The 27,596-nt window shown below is 41.8% G+C and overlaps 1 protein-coding gene and 1 non-coding gene across 2 annotated transcripts in view; both read right to left on the bottom strand.

The window, feature by feature from the left end:
- LOC145411023 (tyrosyl-DNA phosphodiesterase 1-like) overlaps positions 1-27,596 on the bottom strand; it is a 281,158-nt gene that overhangs the window by 148,601 nt on the left and 104,961 nt on the right. Inside the window, exon 5 of the mRNA XM_080281084.1 lies at positions 26,619-26,760. Coding sequence (XP_080137210.1) covers positions 26,619-26,760 — 142 coding nt within the window. The remainder of the gene's footprint in view (positions 1-26,618; positions 26,761-27,596) is intronic.
- LOC145411077 (5S ribosomal RNA) lies at positions 14,638-14,756 on the bottom strand. Its single transcript, XR_013899369.1, has one exon. It is a non-coding gene; the product is annotated as a 5S ribosomal RNA (ribosomal RNA).

Below are 27,596 nucleotides of genomic sequence, written 5' to 3' on the forward strand. Positions count from 1 at the left end.
GAGTGATCGTGGCAACAAAGCGCCTGTACCGTCGGAAGTTCCTGGACGAGGTGATGGTTGTTCTCGAGGACGAGGACGAGCGCAGGGAAGGACGTGACACTCGAGGCAAGCGGACTTTGGAAAACCTTCGCCGCTACAACATCAAGTCTGCGCTGTACAACTGGGCTAGTGCATGGAAGGAAGTCCCTGTGAAAACTCTTGAAAATGGTTGGTCTCGTCTGCTTCTCGGAACAGATGTGGAGTACGATTTTCTGGGCTTTGACGTGGATGACTTCCATGCACGGCTACGTACGCACGGCGACGTTGTTGATGTGGACGATGTACGTGAGTGGTTGGACGACGACGAGGGCGATCCTGGGTATCAGACGTTGTCTGATATCGAGATCGCGTCTTCGGTTGCTGGTGTCAGTCCCGAACTTGAAGATTCCGACGACGAAGGCGACGATGATGCGGACTCCTCTCAGCAGGACACTACTCCAGCCATCCCCAAGCTGAGCGCACCCCGGGAACATCTAGAGTTCGTCCTAGACTACCTGGAACACCCGGACTGAGACAGGGAGATGGGGCCCTTGGGACTCGTGGAGGAAGTGCGTGCTTTCAGGCAGCGCATCATCAATCGCCAGAATCGTCGGTCCTTCCGTCAGTCAACGATTGACAGTTTTTTCAGGCCCGTGACCCCCGCTGTGCCAAGCCCTGGTTCCACTCCGTTGCCTCCCCAAGACAGGCCCTCATGCTCCGAGCCACAGCCCAGCACATCAGCTACAGTGGAGTCACCGCTCGATGTGAGTTTGCGGCTATCTTCAGAGTCTTCTGTAGTCGGTACGCCATCACCACGACCCACCGATGCACCCCTTGGTCGCCTGCCAGTGATACTCTCGGACTCTGACAGTGAATAAAGAGCAAGAACTTCTCCACTAGACCACACGGGAATTTTGAGTGTTGTGCAGTGAAAAAAACGGTGTGTTGTGTTAAGGTTTTCGAAATGAAAGAAAAGACTCAGTGGAAACAAAATTTAACGTAACTAACCTTCTTTGTTTTGGCTTTCGAAAATAAAAAAAACTTGGGAAAAGTTAATGTGCAACACTAAATTAAAATGGAATATTATTTGGACTAAAGTGAACACTGTGAAGAGAACGGACTTCTCTGTGTTATTGACTAAGTTCAGTGCAAGACTTCAGGAAGAGTGTACTGCAAGTGCTTCAGGAAATCGTTCTTACTGTCAGAGTCCGAGAGGAGGCGGTTATTCATCGAGGTGGCCAGGGACTTGCTGTAAGTAGCCAGAATGTTTCATACTGTACTTTTTTCCATACTATACCTACCAGAATGTTTCATACTGTACTTTTTTCCATACTATACTTACCTCATGCATGTGCAGTAGGAATATGTTTTTCAGAGTTAGGCTAGGTTAGGGTCCGTAAGTACCAGAATGTTTATTAATGTATGAACATACTTCTAAACCCTCATTTTATGTTTCTTTGGCATTTATTTCAGTCATTTATGTGCCTTATTGGTGTGATTTGGGTGTTAAATAGGTGCTATGCATGTCCAGAGGGAGTTGTATAGGTGTTTCTCTGAGTTAGGGTCCATAAGTACAAGTCCATAAGCTGGGGCCCAATATCCGGACGAAACCAATAACTGAACCTACCGATGGCTCTATTACTCCGGATATTGGAGTGATTACTGTATATTAGTTTTCGATTTATATGAGTTATAAAGGTGATGATGGTTTATTCTTTTTATCTATCTATCTATCTATTGCCAGACGCCTCAATCCCGTTTGGGGTGGCCACAAACAAATCGCCTCCAAGCCACCCTGTCCCCTGCCATTTCACTGCCCTGCTCCCAACTCACACCCCCCTCTCTCATATACCTCTCCACCGCACCCCTCCATCTCATCCTCGGCCTCCCCCTCCCTCTTCCCCCCTCCACCTCACTCACATACACTCTCTTCGTCAGTCTTTCACCCTCCATCCTCTCCACATGGCCAAAGCACCTCAGTGTGTTCCTCGTAACGCTTCCTATCACATCCACATCCACACCACAACGCTCCTTTATATCCTCATTCGTCAGCCTATCTCTCCATGTGACTCCATAGGCTCCTCTTAAATAACTCATTTCCACTGCTCTCACTCTTGACTTGTGTCCTTCCAACAACGTCCAAGCTTCAAGTCCATACGTTAGAGTTGGTATCACAATACTCTCATGTAGTAACTTTTTCACTTCCATGCTCACTTCCCTGTTTCTTATCACTGCTTTCAAAGAACCAGCTACCTTTCTTCCCTGCTGTACCCTTTCAAGCACTTCACCCTCCAAACCTCCATCCTTACTCATCACACTACCCAAGTACTTAAACTTACTCACATTTTCCATTTCCTCCCCATCCAACCTCGCCGTACATTCACTGACTTCACCTCTCTCAAAGACCATCACTTTACTCTTCCCTACATTCACCTTTAGATTCCGTTTCTTACACACTCTCCCAAACTCATCACCAAGCCTTGCAGCTTCCCTTCGTCTTCACTCAACAACACAGTATCATCTGCAAACAACAGTACAGGGAGTTTCCAAACACTATCCTCTCTCACCAGGGCCACTCCAACATCCACTACCCTACCTTGTACCTCTTTTAGTACCCCATCCATGTACTGATTGAACAACCATGGAGACATGACACATCCCTGTTTCAACCCAACTTTCAAAGAGAAAAATTCACTTAGTTCACCATCCACACGCACTGCAGCCTTCGCACCATCGTACATACTCTTCACAGCATTCAACAACTTCCCATCTACTCCATATATTCTTAACACTTTCCACAATCCTTGTCTATCCACCCTGTCATATGCTTTCTCCAAATCCATGAAAGCCGCATACAACTTCTTTCCCTTCTCTAGAAACTTTTCCACTAAAGATCTAAGAATGAATATCTGATCTACACAACCTCTTCCCTTCCTAAATCCTCCCTGTTCTTCTCCAACTAATTTCTCTGTTCTTTCTCTCTGTCAATAGTATCCTACCATACACTTTTCCTATTATACTAAGAAGACAAATGCCCCTATGATTACCACACACTTCTTTTTCCCCTTTTCCTTTGTACAAGGGAATAATTATACCTGACTTCCAATTCTCCGGGACCCTACCTTCCTCCCAGGCCTATCTGCACATCTTCCACATCCATTCTACTACTATCTCTCCCCCATGCTTCAGCATTTCACCACACACTCCATCAATTCCTGGGGTTTTCCCCAATTTAACTTTCTTCATTGCATCCACAACTTCTATCCTACTGATTTCTTCCTGTCTTCTCACCTCCCTCCTTCTCCCAGCCCTTCCCCAGCCACTTATACTCGCATTACTTCCATCCTCTATGTTCAACAATTCCTTAAAGTGTTCTCTCCATCTGCTCACTTTTCCTCCCTTCTCCACTAGTAATCTACCATTTTTATCTTTCACTCCCCTGCTAACTTCACTTCCACCCTGTCTTATTCTTTTCACCTCTTTCCAGAACATTTTCTTGCAGTCCCTCCACTTTACACTCAAATTCCTTCCAAATTCCTCATCCACTCTCTTCTTACTCTCTCTTACTAATCTTTTCACCTCTCTCTTTCTTTCTACATATAACTCTCTCTTCCCCCTCTCAACTTCTTCCATGCCCCTATTTTTCATCCATTCATTGTATGCTTTCTGCTTTTGTGCCACAGCCTGTCTCACCTCTTCAGTCCACCACGCTGTTCCTTGCACCCCCCTCCGTCTTCTCTTCCTTCCACACACCACATCACATGCTGCACATATTTCTTCTGTAAATGTCCTACACACACCTTCCACGTCTCCCATCTGCTCCAATTCATATTTGCCCAATCGTTCCTCCACTTCTCTCTTATACTCTGCCTTTTTCCAAGTAGTGGTCAGAAAGTCCACTCCCCCAACCTCTATAAACTCTTGCATCCATTACACATCTTCGCATCCTTTCATCCACACACACGTAATCAATCATTGCCTTCCTTTCATTCAGTTCACCACCCACTCTTATCATCACTCGCCATGTATACCTGTGGACCATTTTAAGCCTGAAGAGGGTATTGGCTATCACCAACCCCCTCCCAGCACAAATGTCCACTAATGCACTGCCATTCTCATCTATCTCAGCAGGCACACCTAACTCACCAACTATTCCATCCACCTTCACATTCCCAACTTTACCATTCATATCACCGATCAAAAACACTCTCTCATTCCTTCCGAACTTTTCCTTGCACACTTCCACATTTGTCCAGAACTCTTCTCTCACTCTGCTTGCACGATCTTGCGTTGGCGCATACACACATACAATTGCCCACATTTGTATTCCAACTTTCAATCTTACCCATACAATCCTTGACCCAACTGATCCATACTCTCTTATGTTCATCTTCCATCTTTTACTCACAACTATACACACTCCCTCTTTTGCCCTCTCATTTACACCTACTCCTGCACATATACCCCATCCATACTCCTATTCTCTCACACTCTCATCTTACCATTTAGTTTCAGTTACTCCACATACATCAACTTTCGCACCCTCAAGCACCTGGACAATCTCTCTCTCTTTCATCTCATCATTCGCACCTCTTACATTCCATGTTGCAATTACCATGTCCTTTGTCCGGTCCTTGGTCATCATCCTTTGGTCAGTCCTTGTCCGAGGCTTCTTGTTCGTCTTTTTAGTTAGCTGTTTTCCAGGGAAGGGCACTAACCCTCCCCCATGTATTTCACCTTCATGAATACTGATTGGGCAGGTTATTTTGTTTCTACAGCAGAAGACATATTAAATAGGATAATGACATAAGATTAGATCAATGCCTTTTTATTAAGAAAATTTATATTAAACTTCCAGTAATGATTATATACATGTCAACAATACTATTAACTGCACAGAAACATTGAAAAACAACCCTGTCTTGCAAACTAGGGAAATTAGATGCAAATACACTTTTCTTGGAGGGGGGGGAATCATGATCATGATCATCATGATCATGATCATCATCATCATCCGGACCTCTTTTCCCACCCGAAGGCAGGGTGAGGAGTAGAAACGTACAGACAGTCCAAGTTTGCCCCCCCCCCCCTCCCAAAAAGGGTAAATTTACTAATGATGAATATTTACGATTTTTAACTGGAAGGAAAGGTGGAGCATCTACTGCACTTTTTGAACAATTCTACGTTTCATTTGTTAGGAAACAAAAAAAAGATAAGTCCTGGATGTTTCTGGTTATTATACATTATACATAATTAATTATAATTATAACAGTGGGTAATTATGGAGCTTCAGTTGGACTGAGCCTGTGTAGGTTTATATCCAAGGGATGGTTGGGATTTATTGCTCATGTAATGCCACTCAGGGATGAGTGAGGCTGGTCACTTTCATCTTAAATGTCAGGACCAACTTGCCTAGCCCCGGGCTCCTACACTCTTCATGGGGCAATGTAAGATTGGATGATGAATGAAAAAATAATAATTATAATAATTAATTACTTATATTTACCCTTACCTGGATGTTGCTGATTACTAATACGGCATTCAACGTACCCAGCTGTCATGACAACTGGTTGCAAGAAACACACTCCACAGCAATGCAAAAACCTTCAGAAGGTCCGTGAAGGTAGTAGAAGAAGGATGGAGGATGAAGAAACAAGATAATTATAAAAAAGTTAGTCTTGGACTTTTGCTTGGATTTCCAATTACAGTACTGTACCTACACAGCCAGGTCCCGACTGGAACTTTGTGACAGAGAATGAGATGGTGACAAACGAAAGGGCACGGAAGAGCCAAGTAAGGGTGGACGGAGACTATGCTGTCTGGGCCAAAGTGGTACACTACATCAGTGATCCAGCAGTGGCACAGCACGCGATACGAGAAGAAAATACAATAATCTGCCCACTATCCGGACACCCCCCTACCTGGACATTGTGGGCCTGGGCCTTAAAAAAAAAAAAAAAAAAAAAAAAAAAAACTATTTTTTTCATCCATAATTTGAACTCGGCGTGTGGCACCAAACAGCTGTGTTTATGCACTGCCCCTTACATCCTCGCCTCCCTAGTTACCGCCTAACGATCATCCAGGCTAGACGCTCACCACAATGGATAAACAGTGAATAAACTGCAATACCCCGCCACTAGACCACATGGGAATTTACAGTGTTGTGCAGTGTTAAGAAATTAGATTTTAGAATGCAAAGGATTAAATGCAGAGTGCAAACTGGTGGTTGGACTGGCATGGCACAAGTAAGAACAGAATGTGCAGTGTTAAACAATTATAACTCATAGTGCAAAAGGATTAAGTGCAGCACAACACTGGATTACTATACGTGCTTCAAGAGCATTATCACCACTGACAGAGCCTTAGTGTAGGCAGCCACAGACATGTTTTAAGTACCCTATACACTGCTACATGTTTTCCATGCTCACCTCTAAATCCTCATTCTCTGGTTCCATTTCATTTACACTCAATTCTTGAGTAACGCGTGGTTGAGTAATATGATCCTGTTCTAATGTGGTCAACATAGTGAGATAAGTCATGTCAACGCGCAGAAAAACTCGAGCTCATGCAGGAAGTCAGCTGGCCTGGCAACTAAATCTGAAAGTTGCGCGCAATGACGTCACAATCAAAACTCTGGGTACTTTTCCTGGACGGATATTTCCATTCTGTATGGGTATTTATCTCAATACCACACCCAGCCACCTCAGCCAAGCAGCCCTAGTGGGATAGGTTAGGTGTTATATTGAGAAAATTTTGCCCGGGAAACACACTGAGCATATTTTCAAGAAAAATCTATGGTTAGATTTGAAACGACTGGATGAGCATCGTTCCTGGCTGAGGGTTCCAAGTGGTGAGATGAATACACATACAGAATGGAAATGTGCTTCCTGGGCACACTCAAAGCCGGATGGTTAAATGAAATTTATGGGTTTTGCAATTTCGAGGGACGAAATGGAACGAAACTGTATGTTAATCAGGAAAAAAAAAAAAAAACATGTGTTCTCATAAGTCTGGGTTCAGTTCCACAAACTTCATTCGATTTCATGCTTCCCAACACATTTTGGACCAACTGGGCATATGGTTATCAGCAAAGTAAAGAATAGCACCGCTATTAGTAGTGGCGCTACATAGCGCCACTACTATTTTAATAGTGATGGTGGTAATGCCATTACTTTTTTTGGCAAGTAATGGAACAGAGAGCACTGCTACTTTTTGGCCATACTCACGCGTTACCGCGTTCCTCTCTACTCACGCGACGAAAACAGGTCCGGAGTCGATGAGTACATACATATATGCCGATGGTTTGATTGTACAGTATTTATTAATGACAAAAAATAGTACTTTCATCAATTCTGTCAATGATGTTTGCTCTACATGACATCAGTAATTTATTAATTATTATATAACCAAACCATACGTGCTCCCTATGTGTCAAGTGGGTTGGTGGAGGGTTAGTGCCTCTCCCTGTAAAACAAATAACTCAGAGTCAAATGGCCACCCCATACGGGATTATGGCGTCTGGCAATAGATAGATAGATAGATTTTTTAGTAATGTGCAATAATTAGACAGGAATTTCCTTGTTAACCATCGATTATTTAAATTAAGTAACTGGCAGCTTGGCAAGCAGCACGGGGACACCACACACACACACACACACACACACACACACACACACACACACACACACACACACACACAGGGATTCAATTGAGGCGGACGTGCGACATCGGCGTTCCGTACCGAATCAACACGGCCAGTGGCATTACCTAAATTAGTATCTTTGTATGAGTCAAGCTCTGTACCAGGTTAGACTAAATGATTTTTCATTATTAAAAGGAAAAAAATAATAAGTTTAAACAAGACTTGTTCAAACAGGAAAGTGAACCAAGACGAAAGAATACGCTGAGTCATCTGAGGTTTGTTTAGACTACAACAACACGGGGATTGTAAGTACATGCTCTGCACTTTTAGTATTGCAAAATGGATACATACTTTAGTAAAGCAAATTTGGAAAAGAAAATGGATAAAGGTAAAAAGCAAAATGATGATTTCTACCAAGAACTGGTTGAAGTGGAGACTCACAATAGACTGGTTGAACGTGTAAACAAACTAGAAATGGCTTTCAAAAATGAAATTGATGATATAAAGAAGCAGATGCACTTGCAAAAGGAAGAAATAGAAAAACTAGGAAGGGAGGCCAATAAGAAAGACACAACCATCAGTGACCTAACAGTGGAACTGAGTACACTTAGGAAGAAAATGAGTGAAATGGCAAGTACAGTAGTCAATCACGAGAGTGTTATGGGAGAGTTAAAAAATGACACAGAGACAATTAAGCAAGTAAGTAGTCTTACTGACCAGAGCAGTGATATTGAGGAGAAGATAACACAGGTGAATGAAGCTGTACAAAGCTACAAAAATGATGTGGAAACCACGTATGCTGAAATGGTGAAAGTAAAGAAAGACTTAGAAACAAGGGTGGAGGAAAAAAGCATTAAAATGGAGGTGAAAAGAATAATCCAAAACAATCCAAAGTTAGTCAGAGGTTCAGTAGATATAAACAAATCTATAGTAATCACTGGTATAGAAGAGGAAGAAGTTAAAAACAAGATCACATGAGACAAAATGGAGATGGCAAATGTAATGAGCTTATTGAAAGAAGTATCAAAGGAAATCTGTAGTAAAGACATAGAGGTACACAAAAGGTTAGGGAAATATGAGAAAAGCAAGACAAGACCTCTAAAGGTGACTTTCCCGAGTGTAAACACTGTGGAAGAGATACTAAAAAATGCAAAGAATCTTAAGGAAAAAGAGGAGTTCAAAAATGTATGGACAAAAAGATGCCTAACACAAGAGGAACTGGAATTACTGAAAGAGAAAAGGGAGGAAGCAAAAACAAAAAATGAGGGAAGATCAGAAGAGAAGAAGAAGAAATTTTTTTACAAAGTAATAGGAGTGCAGGTACGAAAGTGGTACACAAACAGGATGGAATAAAAAGGAGGAAGGTAGTAGAACCATGTCATGACAAGTATATAAACAAGATGATAAAGTTGATGTACTCAAATGTGGATGGAATGGTATCTAAATTACTAGAGATGAATGATTATGTCAGAGAAAATGAGCCACAAATAATATGCCTAACTGAAACAAATTAACACCAAGGATATCCAATGAGATACTAAACTTAGAGGAATACAATATATGGAGAAGAGACAGATATTTAAAAAAAGGAAGAGGAATTATAATATTAACTAAGAAAAATCTAAAAGTCAATGAAATAAAACTAGATATACCATGACAAGTAGAACTGATTGCAGTAGAGATCAACATATCTGAAGGTAAAGTAATTGTAGCCAATTTGTACATGCCACCCAGATCAAACACATGGGAAAGAGATGAATATGAGGACCTGGCAGAGAGTACAATTCAGAGTTTAAGATCATTACTACATAAAATGGAAGAGAAATCAGAAAGAATTATACTAACTGGGGATTTCAATACAAATATAAATTGGAGTACTCTAGATATAATTAGCCAAGAAAGCTGTTGGGACCAAAAGCTCCTGGATCTCGTACAAGAGGTCTTCCTAACACAACATGTGAGGGAAACCACCAGAAAAAGAGGACTCGATGTACCTTCAGTGCTAGATCTACTATTTACTAGGCAAGAAAATGATATTGACAGTTTAATATATCACCCTCCACTCGCCAAAAGCGATCATGCAGTACTTAATTATAACTTCAGGATAGCATATGACACAGTAAACAGCAATGATAGTTACAAAAAGAGCCTAAACTATAAAAAGGGAAATTATCAAGACATAAAGAAGTATTTCTTAGAAGATGATTGGGAAAATGAGCTTAGAGGACAAGATTTAAATGCTCTATATAAAAAATTCTGTGAATTTTATGAAATAGGAGTCCAGAAGTACATCCCACAGCACAAAGCAGCAGATAAGAAAATACAGAAATGGTTCAATACAGAATGTAAAAAATCAAAAGAAAGAAGAGATTTGTTGTGGAATAGATACAGAAGACATAATAGTGAAAGGGCGTATAATAATTACAAACAGGCAAGAAACGATTATAAAAGAATAAGGAGGGAAGCCCAAAAACAGTTTGAGGATATAATAAATAAAAGTAGTGATCAACCAAAGCTGTTTTACAGCTATATCAGAAGCAAAACCAAAGTAAAAGATATAATACAATCAATTACGGACGAGGGAATCACTTATACACAAGAGAAAGATATTTGTGAAGCACTAAATAAGAATTTCCAATTAGTTTTTACAGAAGAAAAAAATTTTGAGAGGGACTATGTGGAACATGCATGTCCACACATACTACCAGGGGGCGGATGCACTAACACGTCCCCGTAAGGTCCCCGTAAGGACGCCGCCGCTACGGTCCCCATACGATAGTCAGTGTTTTGCTATGTACTAACATTTCTCCCACCATCGTACGGTGACCGTAAGGCTAAGGGCAGGGAAAAACTCGCTGTGTTTGAGGGAATTTTTCCCCGTTCAGCTGATGGTCGCTCTGGCCAATCACAACGCAGGATGCTTCTCTGCCTAGACGCTTCAGCCAATCAACGTGTTTGGTGACACTGACTCTCAGCTGAGAAGAACTCAAAAACAAAACAAAGGACAGGCTTGGATGAAATATATGAAGCGTTTGCCAGTTTGGGAAGTGCAGTGAGCAGAAAGCATTACTCACAATATTACCAGCATAGCTACTGCTGCATGTTGTGCAGCAGTACTGCACATTTATTATACAATAATGAACGAGTACATTAAAATGCCTTCAGTATACTGTACAGACTGAACCGCTGTTATATTTAACATTTCAACCGTACAACACTTATTACATTAATGTGTGTTCTGCAAAACAAAACGGACACTGTTGTACACTGTACAGTACTGCACCTGACATTTTATGCCGAACAAAAGCACCATAGAAAAAGCACCCTGGGATAAAAGCTTCAGCAAAGAAAATAAATTTCTGTAGTTTTTTATTTTATTTTTTGCTTAACAGTACCCTGACCTAAGAACCTAAAGTAACCTGACCAAAGGTAACTGAACAGCCTAAGCTAAGCCAACGAGCCTAACCTAACCAAACCTTAACCAAACAATTTCACCTTACCTAACAACCTAACAATACCTAACTAAAAAACCTAACCTAACAGAACTTAGCTGAAGAAACATAAGAGCCACAGAACAAGCTAACTTAGGCCAGCAAAAAAAAAAAATAATAATAATAATAATAATCGACCTAACAAGCTAAATTTATCCAACTCTAACCTTGCTCTGAGATTCACATATATACTGTTCTCAGTCATTCCTCACTTTTGCCAGAAAATACTGAATAATTCCTTTCTAAGTCCCAAGAGGGATTCCATCCCTCCTTTGAAGTTTTGAATAAATATATACTCAGCTTAATCTTAAATTTTTATGGCATGGAATTTAGTGGTTTTAGTGAAAATTTTGGTATAATCTGTTTATATTAAGATTTTGTACTTTTATGTGGCCATAACAATTATGTGAGGATCCAAATTTTGTCCTTACTCTCAGAAGGCACAAATCAAAAGCCAAAAAACATAAAATCTAACCAACATAAGAGGCTTTTATGATCGTTTTGGCTTTTTTTTTTTTTTTTTTTTTTTTTTTTTTTTTTTAATTGCCCCCTTGAAATGTCAAAATTCCCCTTGCCCTGTTCACACAACTATCATATCCTAACTCAACATAACCTTAAACTTTAATTATCCTAGCCTAATAAATTAAGATAATTTTAACCTACCCCATTCCAGTAATAAACTACCCTAACTTAAATAACCTAAATTTAAAATAATCTGATTTAAACTAAAAGTAACCAAGGCTTAACCCAATTCTTACACCAACCTAATCTCACCTAACCTTAAATTTGCCTAACATTAGTTTAACATAGCTAACCTTATCAATACTCAATCAAATTAGCCTAACATTAGTTTAACATAGCTAACCTTATCAGTACTCAATCAAAAAATAAACAAATCTTACCTAACAAAAATAAACCTAATCTAACCAACATTTAACCTAACCTAACCTAATTCTTAAATTAACCTAACCTAACCCAGTACTAACCTAACCTTACATGAGCCCAAATTAAACAAAGCTAACCTTACAATAATCCAGTCCACATATAAACAAACCTAACCTAACAAAAATTAACCTAATCAAAAATAACCTAACCTTGATTTTAAATTAACCTAATCTATCTTGAAACTATATTAGAAAAGGGATTTTTTTTTTCTAGGGGCTTGACCTATTAGGCTATTCTCCTAGAGGTTCTTGTCCTGACAGTGTACTCTACTGCATAACAGAACATATTATACTACTCTACAGCACTAAACCTTACACTATTTCACACTAATATTGCTGTACACTACTATAGACAACATTAAAGCACACTATAATTTTCTACCAACCTAAAGCTAATTTATAGTACTACACAACACTGATGAGCATATAATACAGTAGAACACTAATGAACACATACTGAAACCACCAATTTACACTAATGTACAATTCAGCGCATTGTATATTGTTGTACAGCACCTCTATTAACTACCCAGTATATTGAAATAATTCGTTTACACGAAAGAATGCTTAATTCAATTTATTTTCGGGTGTCTGAAAGATACGGGAGACGTTAAGGGTGGTCGGTCCCAACCCTAGCGGCGATCGTAACTTCGGCTCCCGTAAGGTCTCCAAAAGTGTTTAGTGCATGCCAACATACGACGCTGCTCCCTTTTCCCCCGCCCGTAGCGAGTTACGGGACCGTAACTGCGTTAGTGCATCCGACCCCAGATATACAAATAGCAGAAAAAGTAATACAGGAGGAGTTAAGTAGATTAGACAAGAGGAAAAGCAAGTGGTCCTGATGAAATTTCATGCTGGGTACTACGAGAATGTGCAAAGGAGTTAAGTAAACCATTATTTTTAATTTTCAAGAAATCCTTGAGTCAAGGTAAACTACCTGATATTTGGAAAAAAGCAAATATTGTCCCCTTATTCAAGAAAGGAAATAGACAAAATCCACTCAACTACCGACCAGTATCACTGACCAGTGTTGTAAGCATGGTATTAGAAAAGCTTATAAGAAAAGCTTCGGTAAATCATCTAGAAGAACACAGCATGATAACAGAAAGAGTGTTTGGTTTCAGAAAAGGAAAATCATGTGTTACTAATCTGTTGAGCTACTATGACAGAGTAACAAACACAATACAGGAAAGGGAAGGATGGGTGGACAGTATCTATTTAGATTTCAAGAAAGCTTTTGACACAGTACCACACCAAAGACTTTTATGGAAACTGTACCATCAAGGAGGAATTTGAGGCAAACTGTTTTGTTGGATGCAAGACTTTCTCATAAAAAGAGAAATGAGAACAGTACTAAGAGGAAACTACTCATCATGGAAAGGAGTACCACAGGGTTCAGTGCTGGCACCAATCATGTTTTTAGTGTATATAAATGATATAAACAGTAACACTGGAAATGAGAGCTATCTGAATATGTTTGCAGATGATGCAAAAATACAAAGGAGAATTACTAACACAGACTCTTGTAAAGAGATACAAGAAGAATTAAATAAACTTCATGAATGGAGTAATACATGGCAAATGGAATTCAATGTGCACAAGTGTCATGTAATCAAGTTTGGTAAAAGTGGAAAAAGACCTGATTGGGATTATAAGTTAGGAAATAAAACCTTATACACATCAGAAAGAGAGAAAGACCTAGGTGTGATTATCAATAACAGACTATCTCCGGTTGACCACATCAGCGAGAAGGTACGGAACATGTATACACTGCTTGCAAATATGAGAATAGCATTCACATACATAAATGAAGACATGCTAAGAAGGATAATAACATCATTCATTAGACCAACCCTGGAATATGCATCAGTAGTCTGGAGTCCTCATCTCAAAAAGCACATAGACAAGATTCAAAAAGTTCAAAGGGCCACTACAAGATGGATACCAAGCTTAAGGGACCTAAGCTACGAAGAAAGACTAAATAAACTGAATCTACCAACACTACAGGAGAGAAGGAAAAGAGGTGACATGATAATGCTATATAAGTGCATATCAGGGAAGGAGAAAATAGACATAAATGATTACTTAACATATGGAGAAGCATCAGCAAGAGGACACTGCAAAAAACTGCATAAGAAGAGAGGTGATAAAGACGTAAGAGCAATTGATCAATGGAATGCACTACCGAATGAAATAGTGTGTGCCAAAACAATTCACAAATTTAAGGATATGTACGATAATTATGGTTTAAGACAAGGGACAGTACGAGCTTGACTCATTCCTGTAAAGATACAATTAAGTAAGAACAATTAGGTAGGTAAGAACACACACACACACACACAGCTCTAACTATCCGCGTCTTTAACTCCTGCTCTCTCCCTCATTCTCTCTTTCAGACTATAATTCTTACTCATTCATTCATTCATTCATTGCCAGACGCCATGTATCCCAAACGGGGTGGCCAACGGCTTAGAGTTAATTGTTTTACAGGGAGGGGCACTAATCCTCCACCAACCCCACTTGACACGTAGGGAGAACATTATGCCAACAGCATCTGGTGTTCCCAGGCGGTCACCCATCCAAGTACTAACCAGACCCAACGTTGCTTAACTTCACTGATCGGACGGGAAGTGGTGTACTCAACGTGGTATGTCAGATTACTTCTGGGTGGTAAATAAACATTTCATGCTAAATCTGTTTTCCGTTGTTTTCAGCTGTGTTACACTGTGTCAACTCATTTGACTCGTCAGGGTTACAGCGAAAGGGCCTGTCCTAAGTATTTAACTACACTTGGCCTAACCTAGGTTAACTATACCTAATCTATCTATCTATCTATTGCCAGACGCCTCAATCTCGTTTGGGTTGGCCACAAACAAATCGTCTCCAAGTCGCCATCCCCCGGTATTTCACTGCCCTGCTCCCAACTCACCCCCCCTCTCTCATATACCTCTCCACCCCATCCCTCCATCTCATCCTCGGCCTCCCCCTCCCTCTTCCCCCCTCCACCTCACTCACATACACTCTCTTTGTCAGTCTTTCACCCTCCATTCTCTCCACATGGCCAAACCACCTCAGTGTGTTCCTCATAACGCTTCCTATCACAACCACATCCACACCACAACGCTCCTTTATATCCTCATTCGTCAGCCTGTCTCTCCATGTGACTCAACAGGCTCCTCTTAAATAACTCATTTCCACTGCTCTCACTCTTGACTTGTGTCTTTCCAACAACATCCAAGCTTCACTTCCATACGTTAGAGTTGGTATCACAATACTGTCATATAGTAACGTTTTCACTTCCATGCTCACTTCCCTGTTTCTTATCACTGCTTTCAAAGAACCAGCAACCTTTCTTCCCTGCTGTACCCTTTCAAGCACTTCACCCTCCAAGCCTCCATCCTTACTCATCACACTACCCAAGTACTTAAACGTACTCACATTTTCCAATTCCTCACCATCCAACCTCGCTGTACATTCACTGACTTCACCTCTCTCAAAGACCATCACTTTACTCTTCCCTACATTCACCTTTAGATTCCGTTTCTTACACACTCTCCCAAACTCATCCACCAAGCCTTGCAGCTCCCCTTCGTCTTCACTCAACAACACAGTATCATCTGCAAACAACAGTACAGGGAGTTTCCAAACACTATCCTCTCTCACCAGGGCCACTCCAACATCCACTACCCTACCTTGTACCTCTTTTAGTACCCCATCCATGTACAGATTGAACAACCATGGAGACATGACACATCCCTGTTTCAATCCAACTTTCAAAGAGAGAAATTCACTTAGTTCACCATCCACACGCACTGCAGCCTTCACACCATCGTACATACTCTTCACAGCATTCAACAACTTCCCATCTACTCCATATATTCTTAACACTTTCCACAATCCTTGTCTATCCACCCTGTCATATGCTTTCTCCAAATCCATGAAAGCCGCATACTTCTTTCCCTTCTCTAGAAATTTTTCCACTAATAATTTAACCTAATCTAACCTAGCATCCAGCTGGGAAACTGGGAGATGAAAACCATCTCTGAGTACGTCAAGACAATCATAGGCACGGCTTAAGGAACATGATGATAAAAAGTGGGAAGTTTTTCAGCAGGAAGTGGTAATTTATCACCCTGAAAATAATCAGAAAAACACCGAAAACAAACTGGAGGAATATGAATTGAACTGGTAAGGTCTTTCTACTGCTTTAAGTAAAGCATATGTTTACAGAAGTAGCAAAAAAAGTATGGCGTAAATGAAAGCACCATCATAACGATTTGGAAGGACCAGGAGAAGATAAAGATCGGGCGTAGGAAGTGATGAGTACCTTGTAGCTGTGAAAATTTATATTTTTCCTGAAGCTGACTAAGAAGCTTAGGCCTATAGGGCATTATGTGGAGCATCAGAGAAATTCTCATTTTTACTTCTCCTTACCACCTTACCCCACGTAAAATACCTCCACTTATACGCACCTTCAGGTAAAATAGTGAAAGATATATAATTATTGTAATTAATGGCATCAGTGGTATCAGAAATAGCATCAACAAAAAAGTTGGGCTGGGTACCCTTATTTTTTTTTTTTTTTTTTTTTTTTTTTTTTAATGCGAGGAAGAAGGAACCAAAGGCCATGAGCCCGCAGTAACAGTTCCCTCCAAGAGAAAAACAAAATACAATATAGAGCCAAATTCAAGATCCGATCATTTTGAGATGCCTGGACACACTGCGTTTGAAAGACTGGAGATCATAGGCAGCAGGAAATACAGACAGAGGGAGACAATTCCAGAGCTGACCTGTTGCATAAATGAAAGACTGGGAGTAACGGTTAACTCTTGCATTAGAGAGTTGGACAGAAAAGGGATGAGAGTTTGCTGCCAGACGGGTGCTACGCGCCCGTCGTAGAGGTGGAGGAATGCAAACAGACAGTTCAGAGGAGCAGTGACCATTAAAGTAGCGATAGAAAAGAGATAAAGATGCAACAGTGCGGCAAAGAGACAGAGGTTGAAGGGAGTCAGTAAGAGGAGGAGAGTTAATGAGACGAAAAGCCTCTGACTCCACCCTATTGAGAAGAGCTGTATGTGGGGAGCCTCCCCACACATGAGAGTTGTACTCCACACAGGGGCGGATAAAACCCCAATATAGAGTCAACAATTGTGCAAGGGTAAAGAAAGAGCGGAGTCGGCTTAGCACACCCAATCTCTTGGAAGCAGATTTTACAAGAGATGTAATATGATCTTTCCAAGATAAGTCCCGAGTAAATGAAACCCCAAGCATGTTCAAGGATGATGCAGGATTAGGCTGAATATAATTAAACATTAGTGGGTATACCTGTGGAAGATTTTGTCGGGTTGATAGGTGTAAGAACTGAGTCTTAGATGCATTAAAGACAACCATATTATTTTGACCTCAGTCAGAGATACGAGCCAAGTCAGACATTAGGTGTGCCATAACCTCATCCCTTGTTTGTTGAAGTAACTGTTGACATGGGCGCTGCAGGAACCGAATGGAAAGGTGAAGGGTGGAGTCATCAGCGTATGAGTGGATAGGGTTAGATGTACAGCTCAGAAGATCATTGATGAATAAAAGGAAGAGAGTTGGTGATAGGACAGAGCCCTGAGGAACACCACTGTTGATAGATCTAGGAGAAGAACGATGGCCGTCTACAACAGTGGCTATAGAACGACCAGAAAGGAAGCTAGCGATGAAGGCACAGATAGAAGGATAGAAACCGTAGGAGGGCAGTTTGGAAATTAAAGATTTATGCCAGACTCGATCGAAAGCCTTTGAGATGTCAAGTGCAATGGCAAAGCTTTCGCCAATGTCCCGAAAGGAGGATGACCAGGAGTCTGAAAGGTACGAGAGAAGATCGCCAGTGGAGCGTCCCTGACGGAACCCATACTGACGATCGGAAAGAAGGTTGTGATAGGAAAGATGCCTTAAAATTTTTCTATTAAGAATTGACTCGAAAACTTTTGAAATACAGGACGTTAAAGCAATTGGACGATAGTTGGAGGGTTGGGAGTGGTAACCCTTCTTTGGGACTGGCTGAATGAGAGCAAACTTCCAGCAAGAAGGAAAGGTACAAGTTGACAGACAAAGGCGAAAGGGTTTGCCTAGGCAGGGTGTAAGCACAGAAGCACAGTTCTTGAGAACAACAGGAGGGACCCCATCAGGCCCATGTGGCTTGTTAGTACTGAGGCCAATGATGGCAGAAAATACATCAACTGAAGACATTTTAATGTCAGCCATGAGGAAGTCAGAGGGGGGAAGTGATGGAGGAACAGCACCGGAATCGTCTAAGGTGGAATTGGAGGAGAAAGTCTGTGCGAAGAGATCTGCTTTATCAGTAGAAGAAATAGCTACAGAACCATCAGAGTAGAAAAGAGGAGGGAAGGATGATGAGGTAAAGTTGTTAGAAAGATTTTTGGCAAGGTGCCAGAAGGAGCGGGAAGAATTCGAGTTGGAGAGTTGAGAGCATTTAGTAGGGATGAAATTATTTTTAGTAGAGCGAAGAACAGACTTAGCACGATTCCGGGCAGAAATGTAAAGATGATGTGATTCAGGGGTGGGTTGGCTCCAGTACCTTTTGTATGTTGATACATAGCTTCCCGGCACTCTTCCCCCATCCCCCACCGATAATGTTGTCAAAGTTTTGCTTTCTTGTATCGTGTGGCCTTCGGAAGAGACATTAGGCCTTATGGTTAGACTAAAATTCATGGGTCTGGCAGTTTTAGGGGATGAAATGGAACGAGAATGTTTGCAAACCAAATAAAAAGCACTCTCATCCATGTGTTCTCGTGAGTTAGCATTCCGTTTCACATTTTTCGTTCGGTATCACTTTTCCCAACACATTTCAGACTGACTGAGCAGTTTAGCCATCTTAGTCTGTCTGAAATGTGTAGGGAAGCGCGATATCAAACGAAGAATGTGAAACGGAATGCTAACTCACGAGAACCCAAGGATGACGGTAATTTTTTCTGGTCAGCATAAATTTTCGTTCTGTTTCATCCCCTAAAACTGTCAAACCCATGAATTTTCGTCTAACCATACGGCCTAAAGTCTCTCCAGAAGGCCACATGATACAAGGCAAAACTTTGACAACAACACTGGGGGTGAGGGGCAGGAGGAAAATGCTGTGGAGCTACGTATCAACAAAAGGGTACCCAGCCCAACTTCTGTTTTTGTTAATGCTATTTTTAATACCACTGATGTTTTAATTACAACAGTTATATCTCTTTCATTGTTTTACCTGATGGTGGGTGCAAGTGGGGGTAATTTACATGGGGCTAGGTTGTAAGAAGGGGTAAAAGTGAGAGTTATGGAACGATGCCAGAACACACTGTACCATTATACATGTACAGTAAACATATTGTCTGAGTGACGCGGATTTGAGTACCATGGTCCTTGTCCAGTCACTACTTTTTTTTTTTTTTTTTTTTTTTTATGTGAGGAAGAAGGAACCAAAGGCCATGAGCCCGCAGTAACAGTTCCCTCCAAGAGAAAAACAAAATACAATAGAGAGCCAAATTCAAGATCCGATCATTTTGAGATGCCTGGACACACTGCGTTTGAAAGACTGGAGATCATAGGCAGGAGGAAATACAGACAGAGGGAGACAGTTCCAGAGCTGACCTGTTGCATGAATGAAAGACTAGGAGTAACGGTTAACTCTTGCATTAGAGAGTTGGACAGAAAAGGGATGAGAGTTTGCTGCCAGACGGGTGCTACGCGCCCGTCGTAGAGGTGGAGGAATGCAAGCAGACAGTTCAGAGGAGCAGTGACCATTAAAGTAGCGATAGAAAAGAGATAAAGATGCAACAGTGCGGCGAAGAGACAGAGGTTGAAGGGAGTCAGTAAGAGGAGGAGAGTTAATGAGACGAAAAGCCCTTGACTCCACCCTATTGAGAAGAGCTGTATGTGGGGAGCCTCCCCACACATGAGAGATGTACTCCACACAGGGGCGGATAAAACCCCTGTATAGAGTCAACAACTGTGCAGGGGTAAAGAAAGAGCGGAGTCGGCTTAGCACACCCAATCTCTTGGAAGCAGATTTTACAAGAGATGTAATATGATCTTTCCAAGATAAGTCCCGAGTAAATGAAACCCCATGCATGTTCAAGGATGATGCAGGATTAATCTGAATATTATTAAACATTAGTGGGTATACCTGTGGAAGATTTTGTCGGGTTGATAGGTGTAAGAACTGAGTCTTAGAAGCATTAAAGACAACCATATTATTTTTACCCCAGTCAGAGATATGAGCCAAGTCAGACATCAGGTGTGCCGCAGCCTCATCCCTTGTTTCTTGAAGTAACTGTTGAGATGGGCGTTGCGGGAACCAAATGGAAAGGTGAAGGGTGGAGTCATCAGCGTATGAGTGGATAGGGTTAGATGTACAGCTTAGAAGATCATTGATGAATAAAAGGAAGAGAGTTGGAGATAGGACAGAGCCCTGAGGAACACCACTGTTGATAGATCTAGGAGAAGAACGATGGCCGTCTACGACAGCAGCTATAGAATGACCAGAAAGGAAGCTAGCGATGAAGATACAGATAGAAGGATAGAAACCGTAGGAGGGCAGTTTGGAAATTAAAGATTTATGCCAGACTCGATCGAAAGCCTTTGAGATGTCAAGTGCAATGGCAAAGCTTTCGCCAAAGTCCCGAAAGGAGGATGACCAGGAGTCTGAAAGGTAGGTGAGAAGATCGCCAGTGGAGCGTCCCTGACGGAACCCATACTGACGATCGGAAAGAAGGTTGTGATAGGAAAGATGCCTTAAAATTTTTTTATTAAGAATTGACCCGAAAACTTTTGAAATACAGGACGTTAAAGCAATTGGACGATAGTTGGAGGGTTGGGAGTGGTCACCCTTCTTTGGGACTGGCTGAATGAGAGCAAACTTCCAGCAAGAAGGAAAGGTACAAGTTGACAGACAAAGGCGAAATAGTTTGCCTAGGCAGGGTGTAAGCACAGAAGCACAGTTTTTGAGAACAACAGGAGGGACCCCATCAGGCCCATATGCCTTGTTAGTACTGAGGCCAGTAATGGCAGAAAATACATCAACTGAAGAAATTTTAATGTCAGCCATGAGGAAGTCAGAGGGGGGAAGTGATGGAGGAACAGCACTGGAATCGTCTAAGGTGGAATTGAAGGAGAAAGTCTGTGCGAAGAGATCTGCTTTATCAGTAGAAGAAATAGCTACAGAACCATCAGAGTAGAAAAGAGGAGGGAAGGATGATGAGGTAAAGTTGTTAGAAAGATTTTTGGCAAGGTGCCAGAAGGAGCGGGAAGAATTCGAGTTGGAGAGTTGAGAGCATTTAGTATGGATGAAATTATTTTTAGTAGAGCGAAGAACAGACTTAGCACGATTCCGGGCAGAAACGTAAAGATTATGTGATTCAGGGGTGGGTTGGCTCCGGTACCTTTTGTAGGCCTTCTCCTTGTTGCGGACAGCATTAGAACAAGCGTGATTAAACCAAGGCTTTCTTGCGTTAGTCAAAGGATATGAGAAAGGAATGTATGCTTCCATTCCCGAGAGAATAACCTCCGTAATGCGCAAGGCACACTCAGATGGCTCACGGCCATGGAAGCAATAATCATTCCAGGGAAAATCAAAGAAGTACTGCCTGAGGGCCTCCCAGTCCGCAGCTCCAAAATGCCAGAGGCGACGTTTCCCTGGAGGGTCCGCAGGCCGTACTGGAGCGATAGGACAGGTTAAGGTAATAAGGTTGTGATCGGAGGAGCCCAACGGAGAGAAAAGATTAACAGAGTAAGCAGAAGGATTAGTTGTGAGGAAGAGGTCAAGTATGTTGGAGCTCTCTCAAAGGCGGTCAGGGATACGGGTAGGGTGCTGTACAAGCTGCTCTAGGTCATTAAGGATAGAAAAGATGTAGGCTTGTTCACCAGGTGGATCCGTGAAAGGAGAGGAGAGCCAAAGGTGGTGGTGAACATTGAAATCTCCAAGAATGGAGATTTCAGAGAAAGGAGAAATGGACAGAATGTGTTCCATCGTAGAAGTAAGATAGTCGAAGAATTTTTGATAGTCAGTAGAATTAGGGGATAAGTAAACAGCACAGATATATTTAGTCAGAGAATGACAGGAAAGCCGAAGCCAGAGAGTGGAGAATTCAGAAGAATCAAGTTCAGGAACACGAGAGCAAGACAAGTCGTTGCGTATGTATACACAACAGCCACCTTTGGCTTTGAAATGAGTATAGAGAAAGTAGGAGGATACAGAAAAGGGTTTGCTGTCAGTTGCCTCAGACAGCTGAGTCTCCGTTAGAAAAAGAAGGTGAGGTTTAGAGGAGGAGAGGTGGTGTTCAACAGAGCGAAAGTTAGATGAAAGGCCGCGAATGTTGCAGAAATGAAGAAGAAGAGAGTCAGACAGTGGTTCCAGGCACCTCGAGTCGTCACCGGGAGAGGGGCAGATGGCGGGGGCATTTATGGTCCCCCCCCCTGGGGACTCCGAGGCTGGGTGAATTGATGCCATTTTGGTAAATTTTGAATAGGAAGTGTAGTGTGTACTGTGCATGTAGTTTGGTGAAGATAGATAGAGAAATTTGTACTGGAGAGCATGCTGGCCTACTCTCTGTGTAACTGAGACACTGAAAAAGTTCAGCAAAGGGGGATGGTCAGGAACTAGTCCTGAGGGCTGATGAAAAGGGAGCTCCAGCACTCCCTGTCATCAGCTTTCCATCCACCTCGGGAGTACTGCCCTGCTCGACTGGTGCTACAGTCTACTGCCCGCAGTACTTGAGGTCTGAGTGCATTTCATGCTTTCTGTCCCTTATTTGCATGAATAGGGCCTTAAATAGGTGCTATGAATGTCCGGTAGGGAGTTATGTAGGGGGTTTTCTGAGTTAGGCTGGGTTAGGGTCCATAAGTACCAGTCCAGGAGGCAGAGGCCCAGTATCCAGACGAACCCACTTCCCGGACATGCCTTTGGCTGTATTAAATCGGATATTGGGAAGATTACTCTATTAGGAGACCACATGTTAGGCCACCAGTGACACACTACTTTTATGAGGCCATATCCCTCATTAGGAATCAGTGAAGCGACATACCTCCTCTTGCTGAGATAGCTCCATACAGTCTGCTGGGAGAGCATTCTGAAGTGCATTGTTGCCTGGGAGAAAACTCATATTACCCTAACGCAGGCAACGTGTTATGGCACTCCAATCGGACTGAGCCAGTGCAGGTTTATATCGAAGGGATGGTTGGGGTTTACTGCTAACATAATGCTACTCAGCGATGAGTGAGGCTGGTCACTCTCATCTTAAATGCCAGGACGAACTTGCCTAGCCCCAGGCTCCAACGCTTCTCATGGAACAACACAGGATTGAATGATGAATGAATGAATGAAGAATCACATATGAGATATCATATAAATGATATTACACACAAATTACTCAAATAATTCTAAAAGCATTGGACTAGTATACAACTGATGTTGATCTGACCAGCTTTTGTTTACAACCAAGCCTGCCACTCATGATCACAGACTTCCTCACATTAATTGAAGCAGCAGAAATATCGTACTGAGTCACGTCCTTTTCTCTATGGCTGTTCTTTATATAATTCTGATAACTTTTATGGTGGTAAGTGATTGTTTACTACTGATTTTGTGTTTCCTGTTCTTTTGATCAATGTTCTTTCCAATTCACCAGTCTTTTTATCAAGTGTAATGGCAAAACTTTCTAAAACCCATTCAAATCATCTGAATATTATCATTAAAAGGCCAACCTTATATATTTATACCCAAGCCTTACCGAACCTTAATTGTCTAACCTATCGAAACAATATAACCTGTATCTACCTACCTACAGTATTTATCTATCTATCTATTGCCAGACACCTGAATCCCGTAAGGGTGGCCACAAAAAAATCACCTCCATGTCACCCTGTCCCCCACCCCTGCTCCCAGCTCACACCCCCCTCTCTCATATGCTTCTCCACTCCATCCCTCCATCTCATCCACGGCCTCCTCCTCCCTCTCCTCCTTTCCACCTTACTCACATACACTCTCCACCTTACTCATATACATTCTCCTCATCAGTCTCTCACTCTCCATCCTCTCCACATGGCCAAACCACCTCATTGTGTTTCTCCTAATGCTTCCTATCACATCCACATCCACACCACAATGCTCCTTCACTTATATAACCTCTACCCAACCAAAAGTACCCTAACCTAACCACACTCAACCTAACAAAACCCAACTTTTGCACCTAACCTAACCTACCCAGTCTAGCCTTATTAACCTAACCCACTCTACCCTGACCTAACCAACAGTAACAAAGCAAACATGACGAAATGGGAACTCGAATTCCGGTATACCCTTCAAGGAGATACCAGATCACCTCTAAAAAATTAAAAATTTTGGACTACCTTTGAAATGATTCAGCTACTGTAAAGGTGTACAAAAGTGCATTTTCGATCATGAAGACAATCCATAAATAAACATGGAAAATGCATTATATGAGGGACTGGTTAGATAAAGCACAGATAAGTTTGTTCACGTTAGCACAAAATTGGTTAGGAGAAATTACAGTGGGTTAGAGCTATGAAAATTTAGGTTAGGTTTGGAATGTAAAGGGTGCAAATGATGAGGGGAAAGAGACAAAGATTGTCCAGGTGCTTGAGGGTGCAAAAGTGGACATACTACTTGGTTAAGTAAAAACACATCATTAGGCGGGGTATCATATCTTGGGGTAGATTTAACATGTAAAGTATCTATCTATCTATCTATCTATTGCCAGACGCCTCAATCCCGTTTGGGGTGGCCACAAACAAATCGCCTCCAAGTCGCCCTGTCCCCCACCATTTCACTGCCCTGCTCCCAACTCACACCCCCCTCTCTCATATACCTCTCCACCCCATCCCTCCATCTCATCCTCGGCCTCCCCCTCCCTCTTCCCCCCTCCACCTCACTCACATACACTCTCTTCGTCAGTCTTTCACCCTCCATTCTCTCCACATGGCCAAACCACCTCAGTGTGTTCCTCATAACGCTTCGTATCACATCCACATCCACACCACAACGCTCCTTTATATCCTCATTCGTCAGCCTGTCTCTCCATGTGACTCCACAGGCTCCTCTTAAATAACTCATTTCCACTGCTCTCACTCTTGACTTCTGTCCTTCCAACAACGTCCAAGCTTCACTTCCGTACGTTAGAGTTGGTATCACAATACTGTTATGTAGTAACTTTTCCACTTCCATGCTCACTCCTCTGTTTCTTATCACTGCTTTCAAAGAACCAGCACCCTTTCTTCCAATAATAATCTATCTATCTATCTATCTATTGCCAGACGCCTCAATCCCGTTTGGGGTGGCCACAAACAAATCGCCTCCAAGTCGCCCTGTCCCCCGCCATTTCACTGCCCTGCTCCCAACTCACACCCCCCTCTCTCATATACCTCTCCAACCCATCCCTCCTTCTCATCCTCGGCCTCCCCCTCCCCCTTTCCTGGCGTAAAACCAAAAAAAAAATTTCAATACCATGTGTACATTTAAATCATATTATCTAGATTTAAATAGTATTATCATGTCTTCTCCCTCTTTTCTCTCTTATTATGTAGGTAATATCAGTCTTTGTAATCTCTACTGATACTGTAATTCTCTCAGGTTTGGTATCATCTTAGTACACTTTGAACTTTCTATGTTTTCATTCATTCATCATCTAATCCAGTGTTGCCCCATGAGAAGCGTAGGAGCCCAGGGTTGGGCGAGTCGGTCCTGACATTTAAGTTGAGAGTAACCAGCCTCACTCATCCCTGAGTGGCATTACGTGAACAATAAACCCCAACCAGCCCTTGGATATAAACCAGCATCAGCTCAATCTGACTGGAGCACCTTAATTACCCACTAAACTACCAGGTGACATAATTTGGTCATATGGTTACAACCTAGCATAGTAAAATGTTTCCTGGTGTACAGGAAACCATTTGGCTTGTCACTCAGTGTAGAGTCACCCAGTAGACGGAAGGAAGTGGAAAGAATGACGGACAGAAAGACATAATAATAATAGTACTAATAATAATAATAATAATAATAAATAACAATAATAATGATAATTTCTTTCCTCTTTCTTATGCCTATGGGTGACTTTATACTCCCTCTTCTGTCTTTCTTTTCTTCGTTCTTTCCTCATCCTTCTGCCCGTGGGTGACTCTACAATGAGTGACATGCCAAATGGTTTCCTGTACACCAGGAAACCATTTACTATGTTGGGTGGTAGCCATATAACGAAATTATGGCACCTGGTGGTTTAGTAGGTAATTAAGGTGCTCCAATCGGATTGAGCCATTGTAGGTTTACTGTATATCCAAAGGATGGTTGGGGTTTATTGCTCACATAATGCCACTCAGGGATGAGTGAGGCTGGTCACTCTCATCTTAAATGTTAGGACCAATTTGCTTAGCCTTGGGCTCCTACGCTTCTCTAGGGGGTGACATAGGAGTGATGATGGATGGATGGATGGATAATAATAACAACAAAAATAATATAAAAAACTGTCAACTCACTTGCAGGCTGAGAAATCGTAGCTCTTTACTATGTGTGACCAACGGGTTAGATCAGGAGCCTTGTAGGACTGGAGATATTCAACTAAGTCTCTCTTGAAATGTGTGCCCGACTCACCTTCAAGAATGCTCGACTTCCCATTGCCTGTGAAAGTTGGTGATGTTAAGGTGAGCAGGGTGTTACACAATACAGCAGACCCTTGCTGTAATGGACTAATAGAGGAAAAGCCTGTTCCATGAAGGCCAATAGTACACTATATCTAAGGGTCTCCCCCTCAAGTGGAAGCTCAAGCACATGGTTGAAAATAAATTAATACAATGGCATATTCTAGTACTAAAAATGAAAACTATAACCATTTTACATTACCTGGCTCATTTTGCCCTTCTGAGCTTATTTCACATCCTTGTCACAGTACTTCATGACTGTTATAGTATTACTATAGTCTGTTATTACAACTCAGCAATCATGACTGGAAGAGAAAAATTTCATGCCAAGCTGGAGTAAACGGGGTAGGAGACACATGTACTGTGACCCACTATGCCCCATTAATGGACACTGCTTGTTATTGCCAACAAAAGTTTGGTGGGCTTTATGGCAACTATTGAATCTGATATCTGCTATATCAGGGCTCGTTATAGCGAAGGTCTTCTGTACCATAAGGGTAGGTCCTGTTATACAACCACTCAATATACGAGAAACCAATGATATGACCTGGGTAAACTAGGGATTATTTTCGTTATACGATCTCGAAAATCCAATGATAAGACATTCAGTCTGGGGTGAGGTGGGAGGATTCTAACTCAGTCATCCCAGCAAATGCAGTCACCGCCGTTTTCTCTCAACCTCGGATAGAAATAGCAGGACTGCTCAGCTGCAGCATTGCCAGATGTGATAATTATCACAAAATGCGATAGTTTGGCACACTTTGCGATATGCGATAGCATGCATGTGATAATGTGATAACTTTTATAATTTCATAA

Source organism: Coenobita brevimanus, chromosome 87 (genome assembly GCF_032717465.1).
Source record: "Coenobita brevimanus isolate Jiangsu-jjx chromosome 87, ASM3271746v2, whole genome shotgun sequence".
Lineage (NCBI taxonomy): Eukaryota > Metazoa > Arthropoda > Malacostraca > Decapoda > Coenobitidae > Coenobita > Coenobita brevimanus.